The sequence below is a fragment of the Esox lucius genome, chromosome 3 (assembly GCF_011004845.1).
Source record: "Esox lucius isolate fEsoLuc1 chromosome 3, fEsoLuc1.pri, whole genome shotgun sequence".
In the NCBI taxonomy this organism is placed as follows: Eukaryota; Metazoa; Chordata; class Actinopteri; order Esociformes; family Esocidae; genus Esox; species Esox lucius.
The window spans coordinates 33285109-33308638 of NC_047571.1; the positions used below are offsets into that span (position 1 = coordinate 33285109).

A 23530-nucleotide genomic window follows, 5' to 3' on the forward strand; every position below is an offset into this window, starting at 1 on the left:
TTATTGTCGAATGTCACACCAAGATTCTTTGCTCTCTGTGATGGGAACACCGTGGAGTTGTCAACCACGATGGACAGATCTTGGAGCGGGCAGGCCTTCCCCAGGAGGAAGAGCAGCTCCGTCTTATCAAGGTTAAGCTTGAGGTGGTGGGCTGACATCCAGGTTGAAATGTCTGCCAGGCATGCAGGTATGCATGTTGGAACCTGGGAATCAGAAGGGGAAATTAAAAGAATAATTGAGTGTCATTGGCGTAGCAATGATAGGACAGGCCACGTGCGGATATGACAGTGCCAAGTGACCTTGTGTAGAGGGAATAGAGGACTGGGTCAAGGACTGATCCCTGGGGTACACCAGTAGTGAGAGCATGTGATGCAGACACAGACCCGCACCATGCAACCTGGTAGGATGCAAACCAAGAGTGGGCAGAACCTGAGACCCCCAGCTCTGAGAGGGTGGAGAGGAGGATATGGTGGTTCACAATGTCAAAGGCAGCAGACAGATCAAGGTGGATAAGAAAAGAGGAAAGAGTGTTTGCTATAGCAGTGCGGAGAGCCTCTGTGACACAGAGAAGTCCGGTCTCAGTCTAGTGACCTGTCTTGAACCCTAATTGGTTATGGCCCTGAAGATTGTTCTGGGACAGATAAGAAGACAGATAAGATCAGCACGCTCAAGCATTTTAAAAAGAAAAGGATGAGGGGATACTGGTCTGTAGTTTTGGACAGAAGGATTAAGAGTTGATTTCTTGGGAGGGCGGGCGACACAAGCTGATTTGAAGTCAAAGGGAACACAGCCGATGGACAGGGAGGAGTTGATGAGGGAAGTAAGGTAAGGTCAAAGGTCTATAGAGATGGTCTGGAGAAGGGAGGAAGGGATGGGGTCAAGAGGACAGGTTGTCGAATGCCCAGACATCTCTAGACACAGTACGTCTGAAGAGAGGAGAGAGAAAGAGGTCAAGGGATAAGGTAGTTCACTGACTCTGGGGCCAGAAGCCTGAACAGGTTCAGTGAAAGAGGAGCGAATCCTGTCATCCATCCTTTCAAAATGGTTGTCAAGATCGTCTGGTGATATGGTAAAGGGAGGTGGAGGAGTGGAATCGTCTGCTGATAGGGTAAAGGGAGGTGGAGGAGTGGGATCGTCTGCTGATAGGGTAAAGGGAGGTGGAGGAGTGGGATGGTCTGCTGATAGGGTAAAGGGAGGTGGGGGAGTGGGATCGTCTGCTGATAGGGTAAAGGGAGATGGAGGAGTGGGATCGTCTGCTGATAGGGTAAAGGGAGGTGGAGGAGTGGGATCGTCTGCTGATATGGTAAAGGGAGGTGGAGGAGTGGGATCGTCTGGTGATAGGGTAAAGGGAGGTGGAGGAGTGGGATCGTCTGCTGATAGGGTAAAGGGAGGTGGAGGAGTGGGATCGTCTGGTGATAGGGTAAAGGGAGGTGGAGGAGTGGGATCGTCTGGTGATAGGGTAAAGGGAGGTGGAGGAGTGGGATCGTCTGGTGATAGGGTAAAGGGAGGTGGAGGAGTGGGATCGTCTGGTGATAGGGTAAAGGGAGGTGGAGGAGTGGGAACTGCTTTATACTATTGAAGTAAGTTTTTAGTTTGGGAAAATTTATTGTTAAGTAGTGAGCCAGTGACACTGACTTTCAGGTGAAAGGAGTCAGAAGAACCGGCTCACCAAAAATACTCTTTTGGTGAGCCAACCTTTGAAACGAAAACCCAACGACGAAAAGGAGGATGGATCACATAAAAAAAGGAAGTTATGTGAGAAATTGAGGTTTGGAGATAAAGTTTCAAGAGGCTGGATTCAGTATGATGCTCAGGCTGTGGTGATGAGTTGTTCTGTGACACAAAAAGGCAATTTATTATTTTGGCCTGTAAAAAATATTCTTGGCTGGTGGATTTTTTTCTACCAGTCCCCTTTGGCAGGTGACACAAAAGGTAGATTTTGGACACTAGTTGAGTCTAGGAATCAAGGTTTAGGGTTAGGTTGAATTATTATGGTTAGTGGTTCGATTTAAGAGGTAGGGTTAGTGGTAAAGGTTTTTGGGTTCAGGGGTGTTTTTGGTCCCTAGACAAGGTAAATGTGTGTTAACTTGGCGTTGTGTTTCTGTCAAGCAGGTGAAGTGCTGTAAGTACTGGCCAGATGACACAGAGATCTACAGAGACATCAAGGTGACGTTGATGGAGACCCAGCTGCTGTCAGAATACGTTATCCGGACTTTCGCTGTTGAGAAGGTGAGACTTTCTACTACCGCTTGCTTACTCACAGCACACACACACAAATACATAACACACACATTCAGGAAGAACAGCCAGACCTGCTTTTCACCCCAAGAGACACCTCGTCTGTGCTCTGAATGAAGCGTGAAGTGTTGCACGGTGACTGGAGCATACTCCGGTCTCCCCCGGCCAACGAGATGGGCCACGTGAGTGGGAAAAAACACAGGGAACAAACAGTCTCTCTCCTCTGTGGAGCCCTGATCAAGTTAACAGTCAGGCCTCATAGCACGGACAGCCCAAGTTGAACAGACATGAGTTCACCGGTATAATGTGGATGAAAGAATAAGTGATGGATTATGGAATGTAGATTTTGGAGTGGAGGTAATGTGTTGCTAGTAGATTAAAAACAGTGGAGTATGAAGTTGAGGTAATGCGTCGTCAGCATGAAAAGACTGCAGGATGAAATAGGAGTTCACATGGTCAGTAGGAATAAGGGTTAGACATGGTCAGTAGGAATAAGGGTTAGACATGGTCAGTAGGAATAAGGGTTAGACATGGTCAGACATGGTCAGTAAGAATAAGGGTTAGACATGGTCAGAAGGAATAAGGGTTAGACATGGTCAGACATGGTCAGTAGGAATAAGGGTTAGACATGGTCAGTAGGAATAAGGGTTAGACATGGTCAGTAGGAATAAGGGTTAGAAATGGTCAGTAGGAATAAGGGTTAGAAATGGTCAGTAGGAATAAGGGTTAGACATGGTCAGTAGGAATAAGGGTTAGAAATGGTCAGTAGGAATAAGGGTTAGACATGGTCAGTAGGAATAAGGGTCAGACATGGTCAGTAGGAATAAGGGTTAGAAATGGTCTGTAGGAATAAGGGTTAGACATGGTCAGTAGATTAAAGCTGGTCAGTTGAAGGACGGTGGTGTATTTGGTATTCTCATGGGTAATTAGCTGTCTTCTTGCATGGTTCAGAGAGGTGCCCATGAAATCCGGGAGATCCGCCAGTTTCATTTCACGGGTTGGCCAGACCACGGCGTGCCGTACCACGCCACCGGGCTCCTGGGCTTCATACGCCGTGTCAAGACCAAGACCCTGACCAACGCTGGACCCATGGTCATCCACTGCAGGTAGCACACATCCGCTCCCTCTCCAACACCTCCGCTCCCTCTCCAACACCTCCGCTCCCTCTCCAACACATCCGCTCCCTCTCTAACACATCCGCTCCCTCTCTAACACATCCCCTCCCTCTCCAACACATCCACTCCCTCTCCAACACATCCGCTCCCTCTCCAACACATCCGCTCCCTCTCTAACACATCCGCTCCCTCTCTAACACATCCGCTCCCTCTCTAACACATCCGCTCCCTCTCTAACACATCCGCTCCCTCTCTAACACATCCGCTCCCTCTCCAACACATCCGCTCCCTCTCTAACACATCCGCTCCCTCTCTAACACATCCGCTCCCTCTCCGACACATCCGCTCCCTCTCTAACACATCCGCTCCCTCTCCAACACATCCGCTCCCTCTCCAACACATCCGCTCCCTCTCTAACACATCCCCTCCATCTCCGACACATCCGCTCCCTCTCTGACACATCCGCTCCCTCTCCGACACATCCGCTCCCTCTCCGACACATCCGCTCCCTCTCTAATACATCCGCTCCCTCTCCGACACATCCGCTCCCTCTCCGACACATCCGCTCCCTCTCCAACACATCCGCTCCCTCTCCGACACATCCGCTCCCTCTCTAACACATCCGCTCCCTCTCCAAAACATCTGCTCCCTCTCTGACACATTCGCTCCCTCTCCGACACATCCGCTCCCTCTCTAACACATCCGCTCCCTCTCTAACACATCCGCTCCCTCTTCGACACATCCACTCCCTCTCTAACACATCCGCTCCCTCTCCAACACATCCGCTCCCTCTCTAACACATCCGCTCCCTCTCCGACACATCCGCTCCCTCTCCAAAACATCCGCTCCCTCTCCGACACATCCGCTCCCTCTCCGACACATCCGCTCCCTCTCCGACACATCCGCTCCCTCTCTAACACATCCGCTCCCTCTCCAACACATCCGCTCCCTCTCTAACACATCTGCTCCCTCTCTAACACATCCGCTCCCTCTCAAACGCATTCCTGGAGAGAATATGCACTGATTACGTTTAGATTTGAGTTCTGATAGCCCCTCTCCTTCCCTCTCCCCCTCCCTACGCCCCTCACTCCCTTCCTCCCTGGTCTCCCTCTCAGTGCGGGTGCCGGTCGGACAGGCTGTTTCATGGTGATTGACATCATGCTGGACATGGCTGAAAGAGAGGGTGTGGTGGACATCTACAACTGTGTCAGAGAGCTGCGCTCCAGGAGGGTCAACATGGTGCAGACAGAGGTACTACACTGCTGTAGGACACACTCACACACACACACACTCACACGGACGCACACACTCACACAATCACACACACACACACACACAGACTCACAAACCCGAACACTCAGCATTGCCTGACTGGCTGAACATGAGAACGCACATACACACATACATAGTCTGTGTCCACAGCCACTGGGCTGAACTAGCTTCCTGGTCGGCTGGCAACTTAGACAATACCAGAATGATAAAACATTTTACTGGCATGTAAATAAGCAGGTTCATCTCAGAATACAGACACAGATCAGGACTGCTTCCAGCTACACGCCAGAGGACCTTGTGTGTGTGTGTGTGTGTGCTGCCAATATTGTGCCAGCCTAGCATTGTGCCAGCCCAGCATTGTGCTACGTTGCGTTAGCCTCTACTGAAGCACCCTGTGCTTTGTGAACTGGGCCATCTGGAATCTCCCATAGAGTGGCTGAATGCATCATTTCACCCTAATTCCTTTTAAATCACAGGCGTCATTGGATTTAATGGGCAAATGTTTCATAGGCGAAGACGTGACGATGGGGACTTCAGCTACTGGAGAACAAATGTTGGAACTGATTGACTCCCACTCCTCAAGTTCACTGACCTTCACCGTGTGTGTGTGTGTGTGTGTGTGCGGGTGGCGTGTGTGTTTTTGTGGGGGTGTGTGTGTTGACCCCTTTGTTGCTACTTTGTTACTGTTCCTAACCCAGAGATCGCAAATTTGAGGCAAAATTATACCTTTCAGAACCTTGGCCTGTGTCTGTCGTTTGACACTCATTTGCTATAAAATGTCTGGCTAGAAGTTAAAACACTCATCTGAGTGTCATCCCGGATGTGTAGTCTTCATGTTGGTTTTATCCCAATGAAACGTTCAAGGTCAGAGGTTAGGACAGAGCAGTCCAGGTCACTAAAGAGGTTCTAAACACCAGTAAAACCATGACATCATCACATGTTTGTAAATCAGTGACCTCAGCGTGACAGGAGGCTGTTCCGAAGTGACAGCGAAACAGTCATCTCAAAATGTCACTTCGCAACTGGTTTCCATCAAGCCTTAGGCCCTGTCTGTCAGCTGTCTCAGGGTGACTAAATGTCTAATTGTATGACTGGCTCTCTCTGGATGAGTGGCTGTCTGATTGGATGACTGGCTTCTTGGTACCTCCCTGGATGATAGGCACGCTGGATGATGCACTTTGTTATTGTGTTAAAAGAGAACATATTGGACCCTCAACCACGGATGGGATCCCTGCATCAAAATCCACTGACGATTTACTGCTGTCACTTTATATCATCTTAGAAATAAAACCTTGATCTTTATTTTCACAGGAGCAGTATGTTTTCATCCATGATGCCATCTTGGAAGCATGTCTTTGTGGTGACACCACAATCCCAGCCAATCAGCTTCGCTCTGTCTACTATGAAATGAACCGATTGGACCCCCAGACCAACTCCTCCCAGATCAAAGAGGAGTTCAGGGTAAGCCGTTCTTCCAGATAATTGGCTGGGGCCTGATGGTCACATTTCCTCTCCAGTTAAATTAATACAATATGTGCTAGTTTGTTAGACACATTTACCAAAACCCATTGGCAAGCATAAGTGAGTATTGATGACATCTTTATTTCCAGAGAACAGAAGTTTTCTGTGAGATTATTGGTCTGAGATGTGGGGACATTACACCCTGTGTGTCTGATCATTTGTCAGGACATTCAAATGCCTCGGTTCCTGATGTATTCTGAAGTAGTGGTGTTGGCAAAGTCTTTGCAGGGAGAGAGGTGTTCCTGTCTCCCACCTTCTCAGGGGAAGGCAGTGTTTTAGGCCCCAGGGTCAGTAGACACACTGTTACTCTGCTCTTAAATTCGTAACAAACATAAGATTTCTTAGACATTTTCTGTACCTCATATCAGTTAACAAGATTAACCTCCTTAGCTTTAAGCTGACAGACACGCTGGCATATTTTCATCTGTTGGGGCAGCTGCCAATATATTAAAGCATTTTATCACAGGGTCGTGGACGTTATTGTTTAATATCTCTAAATGATGTTTTAGATGATGTTCCCAAACCAGTCCTAGTCTGGTCCTTTTAGCTTTGCCTCTATCTTGGAACTCACTGGAGAAGGACCTGAAACACTGTTTCGTTCGTAAGCCAGCTGAACGCGTTGCATGTTGTTTTTAAACCTGTTCTTTTGAACTCTCCTGTGCACTTTATTTTTCCTCTCATTGCTGTTTTATGTTATATTGATGTGTTTATGCCTCTTTCTTTGCCAGGGCTCACTCGATAAGAGATGTAAATCTCAGTGTGACCTCTGGCGAATTAAAGGATGAATAAATAGTCAAATGTTTGATCAGTAACCAGGGTGATGCTGTAAGTTCCATGATGTGCAGCTCCTGTTCCTGCCTCCCAGGAGTCTGTGCTTTGTCTTGGGACGTCATTTGGTTAATTCTGATTGGTCGATCTGGTCCTGAGGCCTCTGCATCTCACTCCCTCTTTTCCTCCTCTTCTCCCTCTGTCCCTCCCTCCAGACTCTGAACATGGTGACCCCTACGTTGCGTGTGGAGGACTGCAGCATCGCCCTGCTCCCCAGGAACCACGAGAAGAACCGCTGCATGGACGTCCTGCCGCCCGACCGCTGTCTGCCCTTCCTCATCACCATCGACGGGGAGAGCTCCAACTACATCAACGCCGCACTCATGGATGTAGGTCTCACTCCTCCATGCCCCCAGACACGCACGCTGTTCACATGTTGACAGGTCTATAACGTCTGGGGATCTGGGTGTTCTCACTACCCGGAAGGAATCTCATGGAAATAGGTTGAAATAAAAATGTTCTATCTCTTTCTTCCTCTGTCTCTTTTTCCCTCCTCCTTCCCATGTCTTCCTCGGTCGCCCTTCCTCCCTCTCTTTGTGGTGTAGAGTTACAAGCAGCCGTCGGCGTTCATCGTTACCCAGCATCCTTTGCCCAACACGGTGAAGGATTTCTGGCGGCTGGTGTTGGACTACCACTGTACATCCATAGTGATGCTGAATGATGTGGATCCAGCACAGGTTTGAGTCCACATATTACATTACAGCTAAAGGATTCAAACACTCTGTTACATTACAGCTAAAGGATTCAAACACTCTGTTACATTACAGCTAAAGGATTCAAACACTCTGTTACATTACAGCTAAAGGATTCAAACACTCTGTTACATTACAGCTAAAGGATGCAAACACTATGTTACATTACAGCTAAAGGATTCAAACACTATGTTACATTACAGCTAAAGGATTCAAACACTCTGTTACATTACAGCTAAAGGATTCAAACACTCTGTTACATTACAGCTAAAGGATTCAAACACTCTGTTACATTACAGCTAAAGGATTAAAACACTCTGTTACATTACAGCTAAAGGATTCAAACACTCTGTTACATTACAGCTAAAGGATGCAAACACTATGTTACATTACAGCTAAAGGATTCAAACACTCTGTTACATTACAGCTAAAGGATTCAAACACTATGTTACATTACAGCTAAAGGATTCAAACACTATGTTACATTACAGTTAAAGGATTCAAACACTCTGTTACATTACAGTTAAAGGATTCAAACACTCTGTTACATTACAGCTAAAGGATTCAAACACTATGTTACATTACAGCTAAAGGATTCAAACACTCTGTTACATTACAGCTAAAGGATTCAAACACTATGTTACATTACAGCTAAAGGATTCAAACACTCTGTTACATTACAGCTAAAGGATTCAAACACTCTGTTACATTACAGCTAAAGGATTCAAACACTCTGTTACATTACAGCTAAAGGATTCAAACACTATGTTACATTACAGCTAAAGGATTCAAACACTCTGTTACATTACAGTTAAAGGATTCAAACACTCTGTTACATTACAGTTAAAGGATTCAAACACTCTGTTACATTACAGCTAAAGGATTCAAACACTATGTTACATTACAGCTAAAGGATTCAAACACTGTTACATTACAGCTAAAGGATTCAAACACTCTGTTACATTACAGCTAAAGGATTCAAACACTATGTTACATTACAGCTAAAGGATTCAAACACTCTGTTACATTACAGCTAAAGGATTCAAACACTCTGTTACATTACAGCTAAAGGATTCAAACACTCTGTTACATTACAGCTAAAGTATTCAAACACTCTGTTACATTACAGCTAAAGGATTCAAACACTCTGTTACATTACAGGTAAAGGATTCAAACACTCTGTTACATTGCAGTTAAAGGATTCAAACACTCAAAATGAAAATCTATGGATATAGACAGAGACCTTCCATTCCCTTTTCTCACCTCATTGACCAGCAGATAGACCACCTGTCTCACCTCAGTGACCAGGGCTCCAGGCTTGTTTAGTTGGTACATCTTGTACATCACCTGAACAGTGAGGTCAACACTGTGCCCGGTTGCTTAGAGTTGCCTAGTTTAGAGCATCTGACCCGTAACCTAACGGTCACTAGAGTGAATCACCAAGCTGACAAGGTGAACATCTGTAGTTCTATCCCTGAGCCAGGCGGAAAACCCAAACTGCTTCCAGGTCATTGCTGTAAATGAAAATATGTTCTCATTGAAATCGTTGGAATAAGGGTCCTGCTTTTGTTAAACTCGGACTGTAGCTTTTGTTTAGTATTTTTAGCTTGTTTGTCTAGCTTGAATGAGACTCCCTGAATAATAATGTGTGTCTGTAATAGCACTGAAACACACAAGGACTCACAATGTCACACAAAATGAAAGCAAACACACTGACAACTTCCAGGTACACGCACACAAAGATTGGTAACTTGCAACACACACGCAGACATTTACTATGGTTAATGGAGGAAGATATCTGGCGTCAGATACAGCTGTAGAATGACAATGAACATGACAGTAACAAAGACAGATAGCTAGGGGAGATTGAGAGAGAGAGGGAGATTGTGTGTTTTGGGAGATTCAAGGAGATAAGATGAGATACTTCATGAGGCCATATTATGACATGGAAATGTGTCTTCTGCTTAAAGCCGAACCAATAGGTATTCATTTTCCATATATCGTAATGGGGAAAGATGTCGGGCGTGGCTGGGGCTCTTGGCCTCTCATAGGGCCAGTCCCACCTTCTTAACAGGGCATGTAAATTGTCCCTTTGGGTCTCTAGTGGTTCGGTCGGGGAGCAGGACCTCTTTTCAGAGGCAGCTGGGGCTCTGGGAGGCGCCTCAGGGATTGGCCCTGAAGTGTCCTCCCTGTGGGGGTTTTGGAGGAATGGGCGCTGGCGGTCGTAATTTCTGCGGCCTCTACACTATCCTTTTCCTGACCTCTACACCCTCCTGCTCCTGGTCTCTACAACCTCCTTCTCCTGGCCTCTACACCATCCATCTCCTGGCCTCTGCCAGGCTTTAATTCAAGGGGTTGAACTAAAATATTGTAGGAAACGTTTAGGCATTGCAACCATTTTCATACACAGTTCCCTTATTTCAGGGGCTCAAATGTAATTACTTGAGGTCAGTTGTTTAACTCGGCCATTGCAGAATATTACACTTCTTTGCCTCCTGTGTTGCTTTCGCAGGATGTTTTGGGTCATTGTCCATCTGTAAAGTGAAGCGGTGTCCAATCAACTCCACTGAATTTGGTTGAATCTGAGCAGACAATATATCCCTATACACTTCAGAATTCATCCGGCTGCTTCTGTCTTCTGTCACATCATCAATAAACACTAGTGACCCAGTGCCATTGGAAGCCATGCATGTCCATGCCATCACACTGCCTCCACCGTGTTTTACAGATGATGTGGTATGCTTCAGATCAAGAGCCGTTCCAAGCCTTCTTCATTCTTTTTTCTTCCCATCATTCTGGTACAGTCTGTCCAAATAATGATGTTCCATAACTGGGCTGGCTTTTTAAGATTGTGGTGAACCCTCTGTATTTGCTTTGAAATCTTCTCTTTATGGTAGACATGGATAGGGATATGCCTACCTCCTGGAGAGTGTTCTTCACTTGACTGGATGTTGTGAAGGGGTTTTTCTTTACTGAAAGGATCCTACAATCATCCACCACTGTTGTCTTCTGTGGACGTCCAGGCCTTTTTGTGTTGCAAAGCTCACCAGTGTGTTATTCTTTTCTCCGGAAGTACCAAACTGTGGATTTGGCCACTTCTAATGTTCCTGCTATCTGTTCCTGCTATTTTTGTTTGCAGCCTAAGAATGGCCGGTTTCGCTTGCATTGAGAGTTCCTTTGACTGCATGTTGTGGATTCACAGCAACAGCTTTGCAAATGCCACACCTGGAAACAACTCCAGACCTTTTACCTGTTTACTTAACGAAGAAATAACGAAGGAATAGCCCACACCTGTCCATGAAACAGCTTTTGAGTCAATTATCCAATTACTTTTGGTCCCTTGAAAAAGAGGGGCTAACTCTTAAACAGCTGTAACTCCTAAACACTTCCTCCAATTACCCTCAAATTAAAGCTGAGAGACTGCACTTTAAGCCCATTTTCATTATTTAACTGTACTGTGTGTATATATATATAGGTGCTGCTCATAAAATTAGAATATCATCAAAAAGTTTATTTATTTCAGTAATTCCATTCTAAAAGTGAAATTTGTATAATGTATACATTCATTCCACACAGACTGATACATTTCAAGTGTTTATTTCTTTTAATTTTGATTTTATAACTGACAACTAATGAAAGCCCCAAATTCAGTATCTCAGAAAATTAGAATATTGTGAAAAGGTTCAATATTGAAGACACCTGGTGCCACACTCTAATCTAATTAACTCAAAACACCTGCAATGGCCTTTAAATGGTCTCTCAGTCTAGTTCTGTAGGCAACACATCATTGGGAAGACTGCTGACTTGACAGCTGTCCAAAAGACGACCATTGACACCTTGCACAAGGAGGGCAAGACACAAAAGGTCATAGCTAAAGAGGCTGGCTGTTCACAGAGGTCTGTGTCCAAGCACATTAATAGAGAGGCGAAGGGAAGGAAAAGATGTGGTAGAAAAAAGTATACAAGCAATAGGGATAACCGCACCCTGAAAAGGATTGTGAAACAAAACCCATTCAAAAATGTGGGGGAGATTCACAAAGAGTGGACTGCAGCTGGAATCAGTGCTTCAAGAACCACCACGCACAGACGTATGCAAGACATGGGTTTCAGCTGTCGCATTCCTTGTGTCAAGCCACTCTTGAACAAGACAGCGTCAGAAGCGTCTCGCCTGGGGTAAAGACAAAAAGGACTGGACTGCTGCTGGGTTACTCTGATGAAAGTAAATTTTGCATTTCCTTTGGAAATCAAGGTCCCAGAGTCTGGAGGAAGAGAGGAGAGGCACAGAATCCACGTTGCTTGAGGTCCAGTGTAAAATTTCCAGTCAGTGATGGTTTGGGGTGCCATGTCATCTGCTGGTGTTGGTCCACTGTGTTTTCTGAGGTCCAAGGTCAAGGCAGTCGTCTACCAGGAAGTTTTAGAGCACTTCATGCTTCCTAATGCTGACCAACTTTATGGAGATGCAAATTTCATTTTCCAACAGGACTTGGCACCTGCACACAGTGCCAAAGCTACCAGTACCTGGTTTAAGGACCATGGTATCCCTGTTCTTAATTGGCCAGCAAACACTCCTGACCTTAACCCTATAGAAAATCTATGGGGTATTGTGAAGAGGAAGATGCGATACGCCAGACCCAACAATGCAGAAGAGCTGAAGGCCACTATCAGAGCAACCTGGGCTCTCATAACACCTGAGCAGTGCCACAGACTTATCGACTCCATGCCACGCCGCATTGCTGCAGTACTTCAGGCAAAAGGAGCCCCAACTAAGTATTGATTGCCGTACATGCTCATACTTTTCATGTTCATACTTTTCAGTTGGCCAACATTTCTAAAAATATTTTTTTTGTATTGGTCTTAAGTAATATTCTAATTTTCGGAGATACTGAATTTGAGATTTTCATTAGTTGTCAGTTATAATCATCACAATTAAAAGAAATAAACATTTGAAATATATCAGTCTGTGTGGAATGAATTAATATAATATACAAGTTTCACTTTTTGAATGGAATTACTGAAATAAATCAACTTTTTGATGATATTCTAACTTTATTACCAGCACCTATATATATATATATATATATATATATATATATATATTTATTTATTTATACATATTTATATATATTTATTTATGCAGTTCCAGTCAAGTTTGGACATACTTAGCCTTGAATGGGTGTTTCCCACCCATTCAAGGCTAAAAATGACACTTTGCTACAATGTAAAGTAGTGAGTGTAAAGCTTGTATAACAGTGTAAATTTGCTGTCCCCTCAAAATAACTCAACACACAGCCATTAATGTCTAAACCGCTGGCAACAAAAGTGAGTACACCCCTAAGTGAAAATGTCCAAATTGGCCCAAATTAGCCATTTTCCCTCCCCGGTGTCATGTGACTCGTAAGTGTTACAAGGTCTCAGGTGTGAATGGGGAGCAGGTGTGTTAAATTTGGTCCCTCATAATGGTCAATGGAAGTTCGACATGGAACCTCATGGCAAAGAACTCTGAGGATCTGAAAAAAATAATTGTTGCTCTACATAAAGATGGCCGAGGCTATAAGAAGATTTCCAAGACTCTGAAACTGAGCTGCAGCACGGTGGCCAAGACCATACCGCGGTTTAACAGGACAGGTTCCACTCAGAACAGGCCTTGCCATGGTCGACCAAAGAAGTTGAGTGCACCTACTCAGCGTCATATCCAGAGGTTGTCTTTGGGAAATAGATGTATGAGTGCTGCCAACATTGCTGCAGAGGTTGAAGGGGTGGGGGGTCAGCCTGTCAGTCCTCAGACCATACGCCGCACACTGCATCAAGTTGGTCTGCATGGCTGTCGTCCCAGAAGGAAGCTTCTTCCAAAGACAATGCACAAGAAAGCCCACAAACATGGATTACTGGAACCATGTCCTGTGGTCTGATGAGACCAAGATAAATGTATTTGATTCCAATGGTGTCAAGTGTGTCTTGCCTACAGTCAAGCATGGTGGAGGGGGTGTCATGGTCTGGGGCTGCGTGAGTGCTGCCGGCAATGGGGAGCTACAGTTCATTGAGGGAACCATGAATGCCAACATGTACTGTGACATACTGAAGCAGAGCATGATCCCCTCCCTTCAGAGACTGGGCCACAGGGCAGTATTCCAACATGATAACGACCCCAAACACACCTCCAAGACAACCACTGCCTTGCAAAAGAAGCTGAAGGTAAAGGTGATGGACTGGCCAAGCATGTCTCCAGACCTAAAACCTATTGAGCATCTGTGGGACATCCTCAAACGGAAGGTGGAGGAGCGCAAGGTCTCTAACATCCACCAGCTCCGTGATGTCGTCATGGAGGAGTGGAAGAGGACTCCAGTGGCAACATGTGAAGCTCTGGTGAACTCCATGCCCAAGAGGGTTAAGGCAGTGCTGGAAAATATTAGTGGCCACACAAAATATTGACACTTTGGGCCCAATTTTGACATTTTCACTTAGGGGGACATTTTCCCCTTTTGTTGCCAGTGGTTTAGACATTATTGGCTGTGTTTTATGTTATTTTGAGGGGACAGCAACTTTACACTGTCATACAAGTTGTACACTTACTACTTCACATTGTAACAAAGTGTCATTTCTTCAGTGTTGTCACATGAATAGAAATAATCAAATATTTACAAAAATGTGAGGTTTGTAATCACTTTTGTGAGATACTGTGTATGTATACTTACATAAATGCATTATAGATAGATAAAGAGAGTTTGATAGTTTGTGAGATAGATAGACAGACAGACAGATTTAAATGAGATAGACAGATCTATGGAGTATCTCTCCAGGAGCTCCAGCCCTCTAGGCCCCATATGCTGTCATCACACCCAGGGATCAAAGCCCGCGGCTGGGATTCTCTCACTGACGTCTCCCCTCTCTCCACACAGTGTCCCTGGGTGATGGACTGACTAGCTGACTGCCTGACACACACTCGGGTTGTCCGGCCCTTTCATTCAATATTCTCACTGTAGCTTTCGACAGAGAGGCAGTCTGACTGCACCGCAGCACAGGTGTAGCAAGGGATGGGGAGAAGGTCAGGAGAGCTGGGTTGGGGAGGTAAAGAAAGAGAGACATGGAGAAAAGTTAAATAGAAAGAAAGAAAAAATGAGAGAGAGGGAGAAAAAGACGAGCAAGGGGGAGGGGCGAGTTGTGGGAGGAAGGGAGTTAGAGATTAGAGGCTAAGTTACTTTTTCTCCATCAGCATCTTTGTTTTGCATCTGTTGAATTTCTCAAGTTCTGATTGGCTCTCTGAGGAGACAGGAGAAGTATGTGTTCTTCTGTTCCACCTGCACTTCTGCAATCTCTTTGTTTCTTTGGATGTGTGTGTGTGTTGCATTGTTATGCAGCGGTATACAGGCTGGTGAATGTTTATTGGTTTTACCACGTCTGCCTCTCTAGGGCGAAAGGTGTGTGTGTGTGTGTGTGTGTGTGTGTGGGTGTCTTGCACGTGTGATTGCAGGTGCATTCTTTCCTTTTCTTATGGATTTGCAGCTTCAAGTGTTGAAAACTAAACTGCCAAGGCAGAGTCATATCTCTGAGTTTTCAAAACTAAACTGCCAAGGCAGAGTCACATCTCCAAGTGTTCCAAACTAAACTGCCAGAGCAAAATCACATCTCCAAGTGTTCCAAACTAAACTGCCAGAGCAGAATCACATCTCCAAGTGTTCCAAACTAAACTGCCACAGCAGAGTCACATCTCCAAGTGTTCGAAACTAAACTGCCAGAGCAGAGTCACATCTCCAAGTGTTCCAAACTAAAGTGCCAGAGCAAAATCACATCTCCAAGTGTTCCAAACTAAACTGCCAGAGCAGAATCACATCTCCAAGTGTTCCAAACTAAACTGCCACAGCAGAGTCACATCTCCAAGTGTTCGAAACTAAACTGCCAGAGCAGAGTCACATCTCCAAGTGTTCCAAACTAAACTACCAGAGCTGAGTCACATCTCCAAGTGTTCCAAACTAAACTGCCAAAAGCAAAGAGTCGATAATCCACATTCTGAATGCATCCATTCTGCTCTGTCCTCCTGAACATCTTTTGATCATGTATTCCTTTACAAAGAGCACCTCTGTTTTTCCTTGGGGTTTGGGGAAAAAAAAAATATGGATTTTTGAAAAGATGGAAACCTGGGACATGAAAGAGTGAAAGAAAGAATGAAAGGAATAAAGAAAGGTGACAGGGGAGAATGAATGATATTAGCAGACCAAAGTTTCTGTTCAATAGAAGGCTGCACAAAGCTGCAATCACTAAAAACCTTGTCTTACTTGGGTTGTTAGTTGGGTGTTTCATTCGATTCCAGATGGTTTTAAATGATGGTCACAGTGCTGTTTGGGGCTTGTGCCTTATTGGAGACACCTTTTTATGTTTCTTCATTAACATGAGCAAGCTATTCATCTGAGTTGTACAAATTAATGCTCCTGTTCATCAAGGTTATAATCTGAAGGTTAGAGCTCAACCATTTTGATTCCTGCTGCATCATAACTTCTGTCCTTGTCTATGTTATGTCAGCTATGTCCCCAGTACTGGCCTGAGAATGGAGTCCATCGCCACGGGCCCATTCAGGTGGAATTTGTCTCAGCTGACCTGGAGGAAGACATCATCAGTAGGATATTCAGGATCTACAATGCTGCACGGGTATAAACACTCACACACACACACACACACACACACACAGAGATACACACACCTTTAAGGTGATTCATGACAATATCTGTGACATTTACAGTGATCAGCATCATCAGGAGAAAGTCATTTTGAAGTAATCCGTCTAGTTTCTGTGGTGTGATTCCTGCCCTCAGTGTAAATAAACTGGCAGTGTTTTCATCTATCTATGCCTGCCTGTCTATTACATTTACATAATGTAGTTGATGTTAATTAATGTTATTAAATTATTATATATTTGATTGCATTCAGATATTTTTTGCAATTTGTACCAATTTATAAGAAATAAACAAGTGAAGTATTTCAGGTACATGAGTATTCAGACACTTTTTTCAATACTTTGTAGAAGCCCCTCTGACAGCTGTGTCTTGGGTATGCCCCTACCAGCCTTACACCTGGTTTCAGGCAATTTCTCCCATTCTACCTTGAATCATCTTAAGCTCTGTCACATTGGATGGAGACCGTTGGTGAACTGTGACCATCAGGTCTCCCCACAGATGTTCAGTCAGGTTCAAGTCCAGGCTTTGGCTGGGCCCCTCAAGGATCTTTGAAGACTTTTCCTGAAGCCACTTCAGCGTTGTCTTGACTGTGAGCTTCATGTCGTTGTCGTGCTGACAGATGAATCTTCACCTCAGTCTGAGGTCCTGCATGCTTTGGTTCAGGTTTACAATCCCACAAAGAAACTCTGACATTGGGTTCTTGGTGACCTCTCTGACCAAGGCCCTGGTTGCCTGGGGACTTAGTTCGGCCAGACGGCCAGCTCTAGGAAGTGTCACATTGGTTTCAAACTTCTTCCATTTCACAATGATGGAGCCCAATGCTCTCTTGGAAACGTTCAGTGCTTTTACCAATATAACCTTCCCCAGATCTCTGCCTCGACAGAATTCCATCTCAGAGGTCTACTGTGACTTGATGGCTTGGTTTTTGAATCTGTGAAGTGTGGGATCTTATATAGACAGGTGTGTGCCTTCCTCTATCATGTCCAATGAATTGGTTTTGCCAAAGGACATCTCAGTGATGATGGAAGGACACAGGAAGCTTCTGAGCTCAGTTTGCAGTGTCATGGCAAAGGGTCTGAATATCATGTAAATCAGATATTTTCTTTTTTAGTATTAAATTAATTGACACTTTCTCAAAACGTGTTTTTGCTTTGTTGGTACTGTGCATAGATTGATGGCAAGGAATGTCAATGCAATTCATTCTAAATGAAGATGAAGTGGTCTAAATACTTAAAGACCCTGTATTTATCTGTCACAACCTGTCTGTGTGTCTGTCTGCCTCGCCTGTCTGCCTCGGCATGTCTCCAGCCTCAGGATGGCTACCGTATGGTCCAGCAGTTTCAGTTCCTTGGTTGGCCGATGTACCGAGACACCCCCATGTCCAAACGCTCCTTCCTCAAACTTATCAGACAAGTGGCAAAATGGCAGGAGGAGTATGATGGAGGGGAGGGCCGTACCGTGGTTCACTGTCTGTGAGTAACACACACACACACACACTCTAAATAACACACACACACTGTAAATAACACACACACACACTGTCTAAAAGTAACACACACACACACACACACTGTAAATAACACACACACACACACTGACTAAAAGTAACACACACACACACTGTAAATAACACACACACACACATACACACTGTAAGGGTCATACAAACTGTCTGTAAGTAACACACACACACTGTAAGTAACACACACACACACACACACTATAAGTAACACACACACACACACACACACTGTAACTGTCATACAAACTGTCTGTAAGTAACACACACACACTGTAAGTAACACACACACACACTATAAGTAACACACACGCACACACACTGTAAGTGTCATACAAACTGTCTGTAAGTAACACGCACACACACTGTAAGTAACACACACACACTGTCTGAAAGTAACACACACACCCACACTGTCTGTAAGTAACACACACATACACTGTCTGTAAGTAACACACACATACACTGTCTGTAAGTAATACACACGCACACTGTCACACTTCAGTAACATTCACACAAAACACACTTTATTTTAATAACACACACACAAAACACACTGACTTTTAAGGGACACACACACAAATAAAACACACTGTCTGTTAGGAATTGTGGTTAAGCATCAGATAATGGTTTCCATGACAGCTCATAAAAACATGTCTGCTGTCGACCTGTAAAGAGTTAGAGAGACTCCCTTCTGGGACTGTTCCTCCAGATGGCACAAGAAGGGAAACACCACCACCTACTGGCCCCATGTGGTCACTGCACCAGACATGCAGTGGGGCGGTATATCTGGTCACTAGTAATGTAGACCTTAATAACACTGTGTCTATTATCTCTCTATAACACTGTGTCTATTATCTCCCCGTTACCCCGTGTCTATTATCTTCCTGTGACCCTGTTTCTATTTTCTCTCCATGACTGTGTATATTATCTTCCCATGACCCAGTATCTATTATCTCTCCATGACATTGTCTATTATCTCCCCATGACTCTGTGTCTATTATCTCCCTATGACTCTGTGTCTATTATCTCCCCATGACTCTGTGTCTATTATCTCCCCATGACTCTGTGTCTATTATCTCTCCATGACTGTGTCTATTATCTCCCCATGACTCTGTGTCTATTATCTCTCCATGACTCTGTGTCTATTATCTCCCCATGACTCTGTGTCTATTATCTCTCCATGACTCTGTGTCTATTATCTCTCCATGACTCTGTGTCTATTATCTCCCCATGACCCTGTGTCTATTATCTCTCCATGACTCTGTGTCTATTATCTCTCCATGACTCTGTGTCTATTATCTCCCCATGACCCAGTGTCTATTATCTCTCCATGACCCTGTTTCTATTATTTTTCCATGACCTAGTGTACTAGATACTGTATATCTATTATCTCTAATGATTTTAATGATTGTCTACCTTTCTCTTGGTCTCTTCTCTGTCTCTGAATCTTTCTCAGTAATGGAGGTGGTCGCAGTGGAACGTTCTGTGCCATAAGCATTGTGTGTGAGATGTTACAGCACCAACGTTCTGTTGACGTTTTCCACGCCGTCAAAACACTGAGGAACAACAAACCCAACATGGTGGACCTACTGGTAAAGAACTTATGTGTCTTTATCTTACTGCTAATATCACCTTCTCAGTCATTTAATTCTAAATATGACCTTCTCAACCATTTAATTATATCACCTTCTCAACCATTTAACACCAACTATCACCTTCTCAATCATTTAACATCAACTATCACCTTCTCAATCATTTAACCTCAACTATCACCTTCTCAACCATTTAACATCAACTATCACCTTCTCAACCATTTAACACCTACTATAACCTTCTCAACGATTTAACACTAACACCTTTTCAAACATTTAACCTTAACACCTTCTCAACCATTTAACACTAACACCTTTTCAAACATTTAACACTAACACCTTCTCAACCATTTAACACTAACACCTTCTCAAACATTTTAACACTAACACCTTTTCAAACATTTAACAACAACTATCACCTTCTCAAACATTTAACACTAACTATCACCTTCTCAACCCTTTAACACCAACTATCACCTTCTCAAACGTTTAACACTAACACCTTCTCAAACATTTTAACACTAACACCTTTTCAAACATTTAACAACAACTATCACCTTCTCAAACATTTAACACTAACTATCACCTTCTCAACCGTTTAACACCAACTATCACCTTCTCAACCCTTTAACACCAACTATCACCTTCTCAAACGTTTAACACTAACACCTTTTCAAACATTTAACAACAACTATCACCTTCTCAAACATTTAACACTAACTATCACCTTCTCAACCCTTTAACACCAACTATCACCTTCTCAAACGTTTAACACTAACACCTTCTCAACCATTTAACACTAACACCTTCTCAACCATTTAACACCAACTAACACCTTCTCAAACATTTAACACTAACAATCACCTTCTCGACCATTTAACACCAACTATCACCTTCTCAAACAAGTAACATTTTCCATTCTGATCCATTCCCTTTACATAATCAACTCTTAATTCTGTCCAATGATGATCCAGTGAATGTCTCAGTTAAAACGTAGCCTGGATTGGATCACTGATGAAGCCTTCTGGATCTTTTGGGATTTTTTGTTTTGCAGGACCAGTACAAGTTCTGCTACGAAGTTTCTCTGGAGTACCTTAACTCTGGATAAACCAGTCCTGACACCTGTCGGACAGCCAGAACCCTGGGCCCGTGGGCCACTGACTGGTTGGACACTCTGGGAAAGACTGCAGCACAGACGGACCTATGCCATCGGAATGAAACAATGTGAACAAGAACCCCCCCCCCCCCCCCACACACACACACACACACACACATTCAAACACACACACTGCCCTCTTATACCCCGTGTCCAGTCTAATGGAAGAGTGGGCAGTGTGTACAGCCTATATGTATTTCCACCAGTGTTTGTGTTGACTCTGTTTGCGGTCAGGGAGGGTTTCCGAAGCACAATGTTTTACACTGAAGTGACTGTCCTGTTATCTGACCCTTTGACCCATGGCCACCACACCATAACCCTTGACCCCTAGACCACGTCAGATTCCTGCTACATGTAAATATACTTGCAAAAAAGGGGGGATTCTAATTCTGTGTAGACGTGGAATTTCTCTCCGATCACAACGGTGTGTAGGGGTTAGGGGAGGAGGAGTTAGGAGAGGAGGAGTTAGGAGAGGAGGAGTTAGGAGAGGAGGTGTTAGGAGAGGAGGAGTTAGGAGAGGAGGAGTTAGGAGAGAGAAGTGGGCCCTGAGCAGGGGTTGGGACATACGTTATTTGAGTTGTTTTGTTCTGAACGCAGCTTGTCTTTTCTTTCTTTCTTTCTGTACTTTCCATTGTTTGTCTGGGTTAGTGGAGAAAAAACACTGATATGTTAGCTAACAAAGGTCTTTCGCCTGAGTGGAACAACAATCAAACATAAGACTTACCTATTTGCATTTAGGGACAGTTTGAAATGTACTGGTGGAGGGCTGGTTCAAAAATGACAAAGGGATGTCTATCTTTTATTATATTATGTTATTGTTATTATACTTTTTTACTTAACACTGTGTTTCTTTTTTTTTAACACAAGGGATGGTAGTTATTGTTCTGTTCATTTAGTTTAAAATGTCGATAAACGTTTACTTTGTTTCATTGTGAACACATCACATCAGTAGGATTTGTGCAAATGTTCTAAAATCCATCTAGTGGGAAAACACCTTTCTCAAAGCAAACCACACATGTGATCGGTTTCATGGGACCGAAATACATGTTGGAATGTTTCAAAGATGGGGGACCTGAGGATGCTGACACTACTATGAACCAGGATAAAATGTACAAGTTGTATACACTTGAATGGGTAAATTGGTTAGAAAATGCTGACGGCCTCCCTGCAGATTGTAGGATTGTAAACGACATGTGCAGTGCTTAACCACTGAACAAACCAAGAAGTGTGTTGACCGCAAAGGCACAAAAATTACTGTTTAGAATATTCTTTTTTTTGTAATTTCATCCTTTAAAAAAATTTTTTTATACATACATATTAGGGAGGGTTGTGCCTTTGTGTTAACTCCTCAAGATCTCGCAGGACATTTTAAAGCGCCCCGTTGTGAAACGTGAGAGAAATGGTGTCCTTAGATAGCTTTGGAGAAGTGTCTCCATTCTGAGGCACTGAGAGAGTGGTCTGAGGGATGGAGGGTGTGGTCTGAGGGATGGAGGGTGTGGTCTGAGGGATGGAGGGTGTGGTCTGAGGGATGGACGGTGTGGTCTGAGGGATGGAGGGTGTGGTCTGAGGGATGGAGGGTGTGGTCTGAGGGATCGAGGGTGTGGTCTGAGGGATGGAGGGTGTGGTCTGATAGAGGGAGTTATCTAAGGGACTAAGGGTTTGATCTGATAAGTACTATGTTTTGTTTTTCAGTGAGATAAGGGGAAAGAATATCGGAACATTGATGGGTGTTATAAAACGGTTCCCAAGCTTTTCGAAATAACGTTTCTGTTCCAGAACCCTAGAAATAACTTTTATATTATGTTCCTTAAAATATATATAAATATTATATGTTTTTTCTGTTTTGTTCACTGAACCAGGTCCAACCCCTGGGACTGACGTATGGTACTATGGTTGTTTATATGCCTTTATATCCTCATCAGAAGACAACAACAAAATGCTTCAGTATTTTTCCATCTCTCTTGGAATGCAAACTATTCTGTCTGTAACGTAGTGTGTTCATTTTATATCTCTCTGCCTCAGAATCATGTTTTACTCAGAGTTTAAATGATAACATTGTGATCCTCAAACAGGAAGTTAAATTGCCTAAATGTTGCTAAATGTCCTGTAAAATATGAATTATAGATTTACTATCATTGTTGGTTTTTATTCATGGCTTCTGGCGTGGGATGGAGTTGGAACAAAGAAAATTAACACTTAGTGTCTGGTTTCACAGACACGGGTTATGTTTAGTCCTAGGAAGGAGGATCTCCATTGGTCTTAGTGTTTTTAGTCCAGGACTGGACTCAATCTGTGTCCGTGGACCCGGTCCTGTGAAAGGAAGTCCCCATCCCAGTCAATGGGTTAGCAGTGAAAAGACTGGCGGTCATAATTCTGTTTCTATAGGCACAATCTACCTACTTATGTTTGCCCTGCCTGTTTCAAGGGATCCAAAGCTTTATTTGCACTCCCATTTAGTTTTTCTTGTTGTGCATATTGTAAATATCTCTGTACATTATTTATTTGCAGTCTGTTATGTAATAATGTTTTGGTGAATGGCAGTTTAAGTGACAATCATCTTTTCTGGGTCTGTTGTTTTGATTGTGTTGTTGTGAGATTTTCTTTTTTTGTCATATTGTATGAAGGATGAGTTCCACTGTAAAAACCTATAAATGTCCCTAAAAATGAGTGGTGGTCGTGGTGATTCTTTGCTGTTTCTTGTGCTGTACTATCAAACTGTACACACGCTCTGGGCTGCAGGAAGCTTTCTGGTTAACAGCTCATTTGGGTTGCGGTATCCAATTTTGAAAACCTGTTCTTCAGTTGTTGACAGTTAACCATGATTGAAGATTTGTTGTTTGGTTGTGGACAGGTAACCCTGATTGAATGTCTGTGGTTTAAACTTTGACAGGTAAACCTTAATGAAGATCTGTTGTTTGGTTGTTGATAG

General features: G+C 43.8%; 1 protein-coding gene across 10 annotated transcripts in view; it reads left to right on the plus strand.

Annotated features, from left to right (window-relative positions):
* The window catches only part of LOC105010317 (protein tyrosine phosphatase receptor type M), a 254489-nt gene extending 231221 nt beyond the window's left edge, over nt 1-23268 (plus strand). For 5 of the 10 annotated variants that reach the window (XM_029119022.2, XM_029119024.2, XM_029119026.2 and 2 more), the window contains 10 exons: nt 2110-2229; nt 3190-3344; nt 4469-4604; nt 5937-6086; nt 7130-7303; nt 7520-7651; nt 16180-16305; nt 17640-17803; nt 19310-19445; nt 20500-23268. In XM_029119022.2, coding sequence (XP_028974855.2) covers nt 2110-2229; nt 3190-3344; nt 4469-4604; nt 5937-6086; nt 7130-7303; nt 7520-7651; nt 16180-16305; nt 17640-17803; nt 19310-19445; nt 20500-20553 — 1347 coding nt within the window. In that variant the 3' untranslated portion in view covers nt 20554-23268. The remainder of the gene's footprint in view (nt 1-2109; nt 2230-3189; nt 3345-4468; nt 4605-5936; nt 6087-7129; nt 7304-7519; nt 7652-16179; nt 16306-17639; nt 17804-19309; nt 19446-20499) is intronic. The other 5 variants (XM_029119023.2, XM_029119025.2, XM_029119027.2 and 2 more) reach the window with 1 other exon arrangement.
* The last annotated feature ends 262 nt before the right edge of the window (nt 23269-23530 follow it).